The sequence below is a fragment of the Curcuma longa genome, chromosome 3, assembly GCF_044706935.1.
Source record: "Curcuma longa cultivar G26 ecotype Majalengka, Jawa Barat chromosome 3, ITB_CL_G26_1.1, whole genome shotgun sequence".
Classification (NCBI taxonomy): domain Eukaryota; kingdom Viridiplantae; phylum Streptophyta; class Magnoliopsida; order Zingiberales; family Zingiberaceae; genus Curcuma; species Curcuma longa.
In genome coordinates, this window is record NC_133863.1 from 2,213,304 (window position 1) to 2,225,380 (window position 12,077).

The 12,077-nt window shown below is 40.3% G+C and overlaps 3 protein-coding genes across 4 annotated transcripts; 2 read left to right on the plus strand and 1 right to left on the minus strand.

Annotated features, from left to right (window-relative positions):
• The first annotated feature begins 524 nt into the window (after positions 1 to 524).
• On the plus strand, positions 525 to 1,604 carry LOC141825626 (uncharacterized). 2 transcript variants are annotated; one of them, XM_074713010.1, is made up of 3 exons: positions 525 to 848; positions 937 to 1,059; positions 1,132 to 1,604. In XM_074713010.1, exons 1-3 carry the CDS (start codon positions 561 to 563, stop codon positions 1,432 to 1,434), a joined length of 714 nt encoding a protein of 237 aa, XP_074569111.1. In that variant the 5' UTR covers positions 525 to 560; the 3' UTR covers positions 1,435 to 1,604. The 2 variants fall into 2 exon arrangements, with proteins under 2 accessions (XP_074569111.1, XP_074569112.1); XM_074713011.1 differs by having other exon boundaries at positions 940 to 1,059.
• A 563-nt stretch (positions 1,605 to 2,167) lies between these two features.
• Positions 2,168 to 6,205, plus strand: LOC141824092 (uncharacterized). Its single transcript, XM_074711328.1, has 11 exons — positions 2,168 to 2,360; positions 3,728 to 3,945; positions 4,018 to 4,101; positions 4,199 to 4,332; positions 4,457 to 4,554; positions 4,841 to 4,929; positions 4,997 to 5,093; positions 5,165 to 5,322; positions 5,393 to 5,463; positions 5,580 to 5,694; positions 5,917 to 6,205. Exons 2-11 carry the CDS (start codon positions 3,742 to 3,744, stop codon positions 6,079 to 6,081), a joined length of 1,215 nt encoding a protein of 404 aa, XP_074567429.1. The 5' UTR covers positions 2,168 to 2,360; positions 3,728 to 3,741; the 3' UTR covers positions 6,082 to 6,205.
• Positions 6,206 to 6,246: 41 nt separating this feature from the next.
• On the minus strand, positions 6,247 to 7,823 carry LOC141824093 (uncharacterized). The gene is made up of 2 exons (XM_074711329.1): positions 7,288 to 7,823; positions 6,247 to 6,636 (listed from the first exon to the last, which is right to left on the minus strand). The coding sequence occupies exons 1-2, from the start codon at positions 7,702 to 7,704 to the stop codon at positions 6,463 to 6,465; spliced, it is 591 nt and encodes a 196-aa protein (XP_074567430.1). The 5' UTR covers positions 7,705 to 7,823; the 3' UTR covers positions 6,247 to 6,462.
• Between the last annotated feature and the right edge of the window lie 4,254 nt (positions 7,824 to 12,077).

Here is a 12,077-nt window from a genome sequence, read left to right on the forward strand (position 1 = left end):
AAAACAAGTGCAAGTTGAATTCCTTTCCAACTGCCACTCTGTCAGGAAGCAATACGAGCAATGTGGCACAGAGTATTGCACTGCTTGACAGTGAGTGATCCACTTGTTTGAGCGTTTGCTACTATAGTACTATGTTGTTTTATAGTTACTGAAGTGATAGTATTTTCTCAAGGCCGTTTGGAGCCTTTTGCAGAGCTTTTTATGATATAATTACATATATATATATAAATATATATATTGAATAATATAATTTTGTGATATTTATAAAATAAAATATTATATTAGTGTTTTAAAATTGTAAATAACAAATCAAAAATAGAAAAGATCTAAAGGAAAATGCTTCTACCAACAAATAACAGTCGACTTGACAGTTTTTATTATTATTTTTTTAAAAAGCACATTTGTATTCCGACACGGACCGAATCTAACCTTGTCCCGGATCCGCCATGGTCAACGCAATCGCGCCTCGCGCCTCCATTAAGAAGAAGGCGAGCGACGCCAACGTCCCCAAGGGTTTACTCTGCTCCTTTAACCCGAACAAGCGAAGGCCGAAGCTCGCCATGTTCAGTTTCTCCCCTTCCTACTCGGACTTCTTTCATGAGGCGGCGGAGGCGGGGGATTCTCGTCACGGCCTTTTCTCCGACGGCACTGGCTCCTCTTTCAAGCTCCCTCAGTCTTATTTCGACGGGAACATCAGCGCCCACTCGCGCCCCCTCCACCACCACGTCGCCGAGCTCATCTACCCAACCTACTCGTCGTCGCCGTCCTCCTCCTCCTGCGACTATCTCGACTTCAACGCCGAACCAGTGAGGCGCGTCCTAAGCACCGGAGACCTCCAGATCGACCAAGTCGCGAACTTGCCCTCCCATATTTCCTAAAATTCCATACTGAATCGTTTTTCACGTTCAAAATCGAATCTTTGTTGGGTTTGTGTAGCAGGGAATGAATTGTCCGAACGCGAGCCATCGAATGGCGCGATACAGCGCCGAGGAGAGGAAGGAAAGGATCGAGAGGTATCGGAGCAAACGCAGCCAGAGGAATTTCCACAAGAAGATCACTGTACGCGCATCGATTCTATCTTCCCTTTCAATCTGGAAGTATCGTAACTCGATCAAATCTTTGTCCTTGAAGTATTCATGCAGGAAAACATTGGCAGACAGCCGGCCGCGAGTGAAGGGTTGGTTCACGAGGAAGGAAGAGATGGGGATTGAGATAGAGACGGAGAAGGCGGAGACGGCGACGGCAAACATCGTGAACTTATACAGCCATGATACCGGCGAGAAGAAACATAGGAATAGTCGTCGCAACGTGGAGGGCGACTGGAGGAGCCAGTTGCAGGCGGCGCTGGCGACAGAGGACGAAGCCGACAGCTGCTACAACGAGGAACTCGTTGCCAGCTTCGCCGACGCCTTGTCCGTCAGTCTGTACTCATAAATACTTAAGAAGGAAATGATACGACAGATGGTAGATTTAGTTGCAGCTGTCGAAAGAACAGAGTAGATTCTGAAGCTGACTGTTTGAGTCTGTCATTTGCCGTAGGAAATTAAAGATTTTCGTGATCTCTCACAAAAAAACGCAGTTAACAGGGCTCAGTAGTCTATGCAGTTCTGATCAACAACTATCTATATATATTTCCTTGTTTAAATCCCAAAGGCTAAGTAGAAATTTGGACCAGAATCTAAATTATAATAATTTGTGCATAAATAAAACTTTTAAATTATTTTGATAATTTTAAATTTAAATCAATTTAGATTTATGGGACAAGCAAAGGAGAAAGGAATCGAAATGTTTTAAATTTACATAACTCTATGACTTGAATTGATATGATATTGGAAAATAAAATTATAATTAATTAATATCAAATATCAATTAATTAATCAATAAAAATTATATTTAAATAAAAATTAAATAAATTGAATTGATAAAATATCAATTAATTTGATAAAAAATTAATTAATTAAAATAATAATTTTTAAATATTATTCAAAATTTATAAATTCATTTTTAAAGAATTTATTAATTATTTTTTATTTTAATTAATTCGATTTATTGGAATAATTGGAATAATTATTTTTTAAAATAAATTAAAATTTCAAAATAATCGAATTGACTGGATTAAATAGGGTTATGCCTGAGACGCGGCCGCCACGCTCACGCCCTCTCCCAATCGTCCTCTACCTCCTGGCGACTTTTTTTTGCTATCGGAAGCTGCAGCTAGCCACGCCCTCTCAATCCTCTCCCGCCTCTCGACTTTTTCTCAGTCGGCTGCCGCAGCCCGCATCCTTTTCCCACCCACTCGTGAGCTCGTCAGCCACAGTTAACATCTTTCTCCCATCTGCAGCGTGACCTCCGCCCAGTCTGTGCGCACTGTCTCGTATTCTTTATTCTATTTACTACCTTTGGTCATTCATGGTTAATCCCTGTATTTATCAAAGTGTTTTTTTTTCAAGCCAAAATTAGCTCCATTACTGCAAGTTGATGATCTATCTTTTGGGATCAAGGGTTTATCTGAATGCAAATGTTATAACTTTCTTTTGACTACTGAAATATTTGGAATATGGAAATTTGGAAACAAGGAAAGTAGCTCGGCTTATTCGAGATGTTAACACGCTGTATTAACTTCTAAGAAAATTATGGATTCGATGGCGATGGCCTTCATATATCCAATTGAGTTAGATTAGTGTGTCGGAGATTTGGAATATTACAAAATTCACAACATTAGCTAATAAACTATATGCTAACTATGTCTTGTATATTGCTTGTTTAGAGAGCCTATTCTGAAGTCAAATTGCATATTTGAAATGAAGATATTCATGGTTATTTTGACTCCCTCCTATTGCATTCATGTAAATGTCATGGTACTGAGATACGTCCAAATAGGTAAATAGGTAAAGATCCATGTTTGAGGAAATTTCCAAATTGGGGAAAAAACTTACACATTCACTAATTCTTTGTAAAAAGTGTTTTATAGTGGACATGGTTGCCTTGTTAAAATTATTTTTATTATGTATGTTGGTGTCTTGCCCAAGAGTAAATCTTGATTCTATCAGCGTTGATGACTCTTGCCAATTGTCAGTAAGAGCCCATTAACTTATTTTAGGGACAAAATTTCACCATAATTATCATGAGATTATTGTCAGTAAGAGCTTGCATGCTACTGTTGTGGATGCAAAAATTCAAAGGCATTTGTACTTTGTATTGCCACTGCTTTACACAAATTTGACTTTGCAGTGTTTTCTTTTTGTGGAACATTATATTTTTCTGTATTTATATGATTTTGATGCTCCGTGGTGACGGATGAAAAAAGTAAGTATGGAGTGTACGAACAAAGTGAATTACATGTGATGGATGAGAAACAATTGAGGTTGTGTACTAGTAGTGTTTGTTGAGTCAAGATGAGGAAATGAGAAAAAGGATGATGAGAGTAGAGATGTTAATAGTGTTTGTGAGATGAGGGATACCTTGTTTGCTTTGTTTTAAATATGGCCTGATAAAAAAATTAGGATTAGTTAGCTTGTTATGCCCAAAGCTCACTGGTTCAGTGATGCTGCTAGTTATGTGGTGACTACAAGTTTTTTTCATGATATTACTATTCAAGTCCCAAATCAATTGCTTAGACATTTACACTATGGAGAAACAAACAAATAGAAAATTCCTCATAGCATGTGAACCTCAGAATATCCTAATACAGGCCAATTTGAAGACTTTTATTTTTTGGCTTCATTAGATTGTTGAGATTGGATGGATTCCTACATGAATGACATGTTACCACTCCAAGAACTGTCTCTTGATGAAGCAACTAAAGAAGTAGAGTTGGAGGAATCATATGAGGAAGATGAAGAGGATGAGTTAGAGGAATATGTAACACTGGGTACTATTGAGAAGCCCAAGCACCCTAAGTTCCTCCTTCGCCATCTATTCCCAAGTAAAACTGGAGGCACTCCTGTACGTGTTATTCTCTGATATTTTTACCTTTCTTAAGTAATTTCAGTTACTCATCTAGCTGCATCATTATAGGCGTGGTTGGACCCAGTAGAGTTTCCCACGGGGAAGTTTTCCCGATGTGATTTTTGTGAAGAGCCTCTTCAGTTTCTTCTTCAGGCAAATATATTTCTGTTTCTGTTAGTGTATATCCTACTTAGTTATGGTGATGCTATATTATTTAAGGCTCTATTTATTATTATTATTATTTTTGCAGATTTATGCTCCAATTCCTGAGAAGGAATCTACTTTCCATAGGATGTTATATGTGTTCATTTGCCCATCCATGTCATGTCTTCTTCAGGACCAGCATGAACAATGGAAGCGCAGAGAAGAAGCTCCTAGACGGAGGTGTGAACAGTGTTATTTGTAAAGAAATTGCCTATATATTAACATTATTCAACTTTTGTTGTCTTGCTTCCGGCATTCATGTTCTCTTTGTTTTGAGATTATTTGTTTTTGAAATGATTTGAAGTATAAAAGTCTTCCGGTGCCAATTACCACGGTCGAATGCTTTCTACTCAAGTGAGCCACCAAGGAAGGATGGCAATGACAAACCATTGAGTGTAGGAGGTAATTAACTTTGTTCCCCTTATTTTTAGTTTGTCTTGGATATCCCTTTAGTTGATTGAATTGTTCTGTTGATTGTTTGATACAACGGTTTCATGTTCAAAACGAGGTATATGAGCCTAGAACTCTATCACAATGATGATCTTATTATTTTTGGACTTTGCTTTATTTGGTCTGGAGTAATTTTATTGCTTCGAGAAGAAGTTTAGTTAATCATTTATGATTAAATATTCTCGATGGGTTTATGTTGAAAAGTTTTTTACTTTTGCTTTTATGGTGGATCTTGTAGTTGCACTTTGCTCTTGGTGTGGCACATGGAAAGGGGAGAAAGTTTGTAGTAGTTGTAAGCAAGCACGTTACTGCTGCGAGAAACATCAGGTAGCTTCAAAAAGATATGCTGATCGTGACTTTCTCAATGATAACTTATTTTGTTCTTGATTATAAGGCTATGCATTGGAAATCGGGGCATAAAAATCAGTGTCATCATAACTTGGAATCTATTAGTTCCGGTCTCCCAAGAGAAAAACTAAGTCGTGATAAAGGTGGGATGCATATTTTACATTAACATGCAATCAGGCGCCTATTTTAACCGTGCCATATTTTGGTGATTTAGTTGCATGTAGTTCATTATGGCCTGAATATGAGATTCTCATAGAGGATGAATGTGCTTATGATGTGGAAGCTTCTGAAGGTGCTAGTTATGAAACATCATCATTGGTGACTCAACATGTAACAGATGACACATATCAGTTCTTGTCGGACAAATTTGAGGTATGATCTAACTTCTGTTTTGCTATTGCCATCTCTATTTGGATGATTTGTTTGGCCTTCATGTAATAAGGCTGACGACAACAAAAGGAGCTGGGCATCATTTCAAGAAAGAATTTCGAAATGTCCTAGCCAAGTTTTGAGGTGAGGGTTAAAATTGTTGATTTTTTTGGTGCAAATTTTCAAATGTAATTTTGTTGGCGCATTTTTTTTGTTAGTAAAGAGTCCATATTGATTGTGGATGATGTAATTTTCGATAGATATTCTCGAGATTTGATGGCAAATCCACTGTGGCCTTTGTCAATTGGCCGCCCCTCCATGACAAATCTACCCAAGTGCAAGTACTGCAATGGCTCCGTATGCTATGAATTCCAGGTTTCATGCTAATCTAAATTTTCCTATCACAAGCGAATTGTCTTTATTAGATACTGCTCCAATATCAAATACTCATCACCGTGAGAATTGAGATGTAAGAGGACATCTATTAGCATGACTGAGTTCTTTTCCCTTTTTATAGCAAACATTAGAGATTAATCTTTCTGGCATGATGCCTATTTATAATGGTAACTCTTACATAATTTTTGTTTATATGTTCAGATCATGCCTCAGTTACTTTATTACCTTGGTGTGAAAAATGATTCCGACTCGCTTGATTGGGGAACCATTGTTATATATACATGTCTAGCCTCCTGTGAAGCAAGTGTAAGATATAAAGAAGAATTCGTCTGGGTTCAGCTATATCCTACAGCGCCAATGACTTGAAGGGGTTGCTGCTATGTGTCTCTTGCTCCTGGTTTGATCATTCCTGATGTATGTCACTGTTGTTTCTTATATCCTAGTAGACTACTCTTTTCTTTGATAATATTAAGCAACAGACGAATTTTAATTGTCTGACTCAACTAGTTCAATGCCAAGTTATCTAAAAACTGGTAAAGAAAAATTGTAGCTTACATTTGTTACCATTCGGTGTTTTGTAGATGGCATTAATACATACATTTGCAAGAACAGATGTGAAAGTGCAAGATACAAGTGATAAAAAGTCTCTTAATTGCAGCAAAACACTTAATAGTTCCTTGCAATTCCTAAAAGCATCTGTAACTTGCATTCGATCGCATTCAAGCGCTAGTATATTTCACCACTAGGCTACTCCAGGCTTGGTGCTACCTCAGTTGGATTAGCCTCGAATACATCAGTATCTGATGCCTCCGATTCTTCTAATAGCTCCTTAGTCTGAACTGACTCCTTGTAGACAGTTGTTTGCCTAAAATCAGTTGCGCCTTCATTGTATGTGGCAACAGCAATACCACAAGCAATCAGCTGTGCAAGTATTTTAACCCTGTTAGGACAACAGGTACAATTCCAAGATGCATTTTTGGAACGTAAGAGAATAATTTGTTGGATAGTAAAGTAGATGAGAAATATATGGCTAAACAGCTTTGAAGGATTCAGAATTTATATATAACTGACGAGAGGCATGATAATTTAGCTACCTATATTGTGTCGAACAACGTGAATCATGGATTATTCTTCTCACACTAACGTAGCCACACATATTGTGTCGAACAACGTGAATCTAGTGCTTTGTGGTGTGACTTGATTTTGTGGTTATTTTTCACAATTTGAACATGGCCTTAATTTTCTTTACATGAATGGTGGCTTGATAAAGGTTCAACCAATATTTCCTGGACAACGTCAGACACACTTCTTGTATCTCTATCTTCTTGATATGATTCCTAGAGGGACCTAGGGAGTAAACAACTGCATGCACTTTCTATAAACTGAATTCAACAGCAGAAAACTGATCGCTATTAACCAAAGACAAAAAGAAAAGGCTTTTGGATGAAGAAGAAAAGAAAAAAAAAAAGGGAAAAAACCAGCTGAAGCTTCAAAGCAAAGGCATAAGCATATTAAATGTGATAGACAAGCAATACTTAGGCAACGAAGACAGCAGGGTTAAGGGAATATTACAGCAAAGCCGACGCCGAAGGCCCATAGGTATTGGACGAAAAATCCAAAGGCGTTCCACTGCGGCCCCTCCCAGAAGTCCTTCTCCTCCCCCGGAAGCACCGGCATCGGCGTGGTCGAAAGCTCGAATCCCTCGATCCCTTCCGTACCGGCGCCAGGACTCTCCAGATAAGAAGCCCCATCTCCACCAACGCTATCCTCGTTCTCCGTGGCGACACCTCCGCCGTCTTCCCTCTTGTTCCGGTTGTCGAGACGGCGAGAACGCGACAAGCCCTTCCTCGCACGTGCGACGTGCGTGGCAGAGCGTGAGGCGCGAAGCGGAAGAGAGAGGTAACAAACGGGGAGGGAATGGTACTGAGGAGCAGGGGCAGCGAACACGCAGCCGGCGCCGGTCATCTTGGAGATCGAGGAGAGTGACATAGTTGCCACTTGGGTATCCGGATCGGAGTGGTCGGACCGTCGGAGACTTGGAACAGCGTGTGGATAAGCGACGAGGAAGGGAGGAAGAAGAGACAGGTGAGCGTTTTATTATTTGGAGATATTTACAACTGTCGCCCCTGCACTCTCATATTTCTTGTTTCTTAAAAGAACATTGGGCCGGCATAACTCAGGCCCATTATCTAATTCCATCTATTATTAAATTTAAATTTTATATATTTTATTTTTACTATTAAAGTTAAAACTTTTTAATATTTAATCTTTCGCGTAACATTTAAGTTTTTAGAATTATGTAAAAATTAGAATGTCGTTACTTTTTTATTATGATCAAGATGTTTCATTTTTAAAACTTTATTTTTTTAAAAAAAATATATCCTTATTCAATATTGTTATAATAGTTATACGATTATAACTTATAAAATATAAAATAAGATAAAAAATTATTCACATTTAATTTATATCAATTTATTATTCCATGTTGTAGCAATGTCCATGGGCCTAACGGATGCAGGATAAGAAGACAATTTTAACATGACTAAGTAAACTAAGTTGTTGGATCTAGAGACCTAGACAATCGAGGTTGTAAATGAGTCAAATTGAGTCAAGTATTTTGTTATTTAAGTTTATTTAATAAGGTAATAAAGTCATGTTGTTGCAATTGTTCTTTAAGTTTAGCTTGGTTTCATTTTTTTAAACTTGAATTTGATTTGAGTTTGTTTAAATTTAATTGGTTTAAATGCTATTCAATTCTTAATTTGAAATTTTTATATTTTTATTTAAATTTTTTATTCATAAATATTATTCATGAATTGACAATGAATATTCACAAATATTAACAAGTTAAATTGCGTTGACATTTATTAATTTAGTTTAATAAATTATTTAAATTTATTTATTCAATTAATCTTATGTATATTTGAATATTAAATTTGGTATTCATTTGTAGCGATGATTAGCTTACTCTTATTTAAACCTCAAACTCAACGTGTTCAGGTCAGCGGAAGGTTTTGATTAGACTCGTAAAATTGATGGTTCTCGACTGGTATATTTATTATTGCCTACGCTTAGCAACACAAATCCAACGGAGATATTTGGTAAATTAAATGAGTCTTACACATGATTTCTCTAATGGAACTAGGAAAAATTTAAGACGTTGACGGTTGAACATGAAATCACATGCATTTTTAGATTTACTTTGATAATCAATAAAAAAAGTTTATGAGACCTAGTACATAAATATAGTCACGTATGATTTGATTGGTCAAGTTGTCTTTTACTCATGTTTGTAGATGAATCTCGATGAAGTCAATATAATGCTCTCCTATCGTAGTCAACTATAGCTTTTTGATTTATCTTATCATAGATGGTCATAAAGTCGACTGTATGAAATGTTGGGATGATAAATTTCATCTTTTACTGAAAAATTACAGACGAATATTAGTCTTTTTTTTTTTTGCTCAATTTCTTAGTGGATATTTTATCTCGCACAGTTATAACCTTATGTAGAGACTGATGCTAGGATGGGTATAGTAAAATAATAAAATATTTAAAGAATAATAAAAACTTTAAATTTTAAATAAGATAATATTTTAAAAATTAATTTTTTTTTGATTTAGTCGATAGGTAAATTAATAAAAAAAATAGAAAACCGCCGTGGACTTTTTTTTTTATTTTATAGGTGATGATTTGATTGCGGTTACATAATTAGGGAAACAAATGAGGGAAAAAAAGGAAAACAACTTCAACTACAGCTCACCGGCCTTATAATTACTAGGGCAAAAGTCAAAAAAACTTGTTTATTTTTTTAATTATTGAAGGGAGTTTTTTAAATATTTTTTTATTAAAAAGATTCTCACGCATCAGTATTGTCTTACAATATATTGTACAATATATTGTAACACATGATAACGTTATAATTTCTTAATTGTTATATCGCAAATTTAATTTTATTTATCTACCATTTAAATTGTAATAATTATGAAATGATAATTGTTAAATTTGAGTAAATTACGTATGAATTACAGATGAGGTGGGATTTTAATAAAAAAAAAAAAATTAAAATAGCATCATATCTTAATGATTTGGACAAATTGAGACATTGTTACCCTAATTAATACTGTTTCACACATGCCGAAAGGTTGCTGGTCAAACCGATCGCGTCGCGTCTATTTCATTCCGTTCGGCTGTAAAATCAAATCGAATTAAAACAAATGCGCCGCAACCCCCCGGTCAGCAATCCCTGCGCCCACCGCACCACGTGTTTCTTCCCATCTTCATACCCTGCGCGACGACCGACCGGCGACCGCCATTCCATGTGCTCTGGTCGTCGAAATGCCAGCGCCAGCCCACGCCGCGTCACCTTCTCCGCGTAGAGGAACGAGGAGGAGGAGATTGAGGAGGAGGCGCAGCGCACCAACACGCAACTCTCTTGCTCCGCGCGCTCCATTTGACTAATCTATGCCACGCCGTGTGTCGTCATGCATGAGTCATCCTTTGGCACAACCACCTTGTCGCGTTGCGCCCACTATCGTGCTCGGGCATCCGCGTCGGTCTCTCTCTCCGTGTGGCTGGCTGCCTGCCTGCCAGCCAGCCAGCCAGCCATGCTAGAAGGGTCTTCTCGACGAGGCACGAGGTAGCCTTCCTTGAAACGCCTCCCGAAAGAAACCGCGTCCACACGGCTTCCATCGCAGACATATATACCATCAGGTTCACATTGGGTGGGGTGGGGTGGTTGTGAGGAGGATGGTATTGACTTCTCCGTCTGAATTCCTCTTCTTCATCTTTACCACCATCATCCGTCCGGCCGTTTAATCCTTCCCCTCTTTTTCCGGTCTTCACCGGAGCCTCCGTCGATCGGTCCGTCGAATTGGGACTTTGGTCTGCTTTCCATTGTATGAATAGCCAACCGGCCGCCGCCGCCGCCGCCGTCGAAGACGACTTCTCCTTCTACATCTCCTTCTTTCAGGATTCGACCTCCGGCTCCGCTGCTCCGGCCAAGCCGTGTTCCGATATGCCCAAGGGCGGGCGGAAGCGGGATGCGGGCGGTAGTGACGCCTCCGACGAGAGGCGGAGGAAGAAGCGGAAGTCAATCGCCACTCTGCTGACCTCCATCGCCGCTATGGACGCGCAGGAGGAGTCCGAGCGGCGCGAATCGGATGTGGCCTCCGGCCGCGAATTATCCCTCCTCGAGGAGAATCACCAGCGGAAGAGCGAGGCGATGCTCGATTCCTACTCCCGCATCCAGGACAATTTCTCCGCTATCGACGACGAAGCGGATACCCTTCGATCGAAGCACGCCCGCCTGGTTTCGTCCGCCGTGGCCGTTGCTGCTGCGGCTACTGCTTCAGCGGAAGGAGACGCTGGCTCCAGCGCTCCCGCTGCTGGAGGGGCGGGCGGTCACCATCAGAGGCGTCTTTGGGTGAAGGATCGGTCGCGAGCATGGTGGGATCAGTGCAATCACCCTAGCTTCCCCGAGACCGATTTCCGGAAGGCTTTTCGGATGGGGCGTGCCACGTTCGACATGATCTGCGACGAGCTTGGCTCTGCGGTGGCGAAGGAGGACACGATGCTCCGAGCCGCGATCCCAGTCCGGCAGCGGGTGGCGGTTTGCATCTGGCGGTTGGCCACCGGCGAACCGCTTCGCCTAGTCTCGAAACGGTTTGGGCTTGGCATCTCCACCTGCCACAAGCTCGTTCTCGAGGTGTGCACCGCAATCAAGACCCTTCTCATGCCGCGCTTCCTCCAGTGGCCCGACGAGGCTGCTGCCCCTGATGTCAAATCCCGCTTCGAGAGCATCTCCGGCATCCCCAATGTGATTGGATCCATGTATACCACCCACATCCCGATCATCGCACCCAAAATTAGCGTGGCTGCCTACTTCAATCGCCGGCACACGGAGCGAAATCAAAAGACCTCCTACTCGATCACAGTCCAAGGGGTCGTAAATCCAGACGGGGTCTTCACGGACGTCTGCATCGGCTGGCCAGGTTCGATGCCCGATGACCAAGTACTCGAGAAATCGGCTCTGCACCAGAGGGCTGCCGCAGGGATGCTCAAGAGCACATGGATTGTGGGGAGCTCAGGTTATCCTCTGACGGATTGGGTCCTGGTGCCATACACCCACCAAAACCTCACTTGGACACAGCACGCCTTCAACGAGAAGATTGGGGAGGTGCAGCGTATTGCTCGAGAAGCCTTTGCGAGGTTGAAGGGACGGTGGACATGCTTGCAGAAGCGAACTGAAGTGAAGCTGCAGGATTTGCCAGTGGTTATTGGTGCTTGCTGTGTGTTGCACAACATCTGCGAGCTAAGGAAAGAGGAGATGGAGCCGGATCTCAGATATGAACTGGTGGACG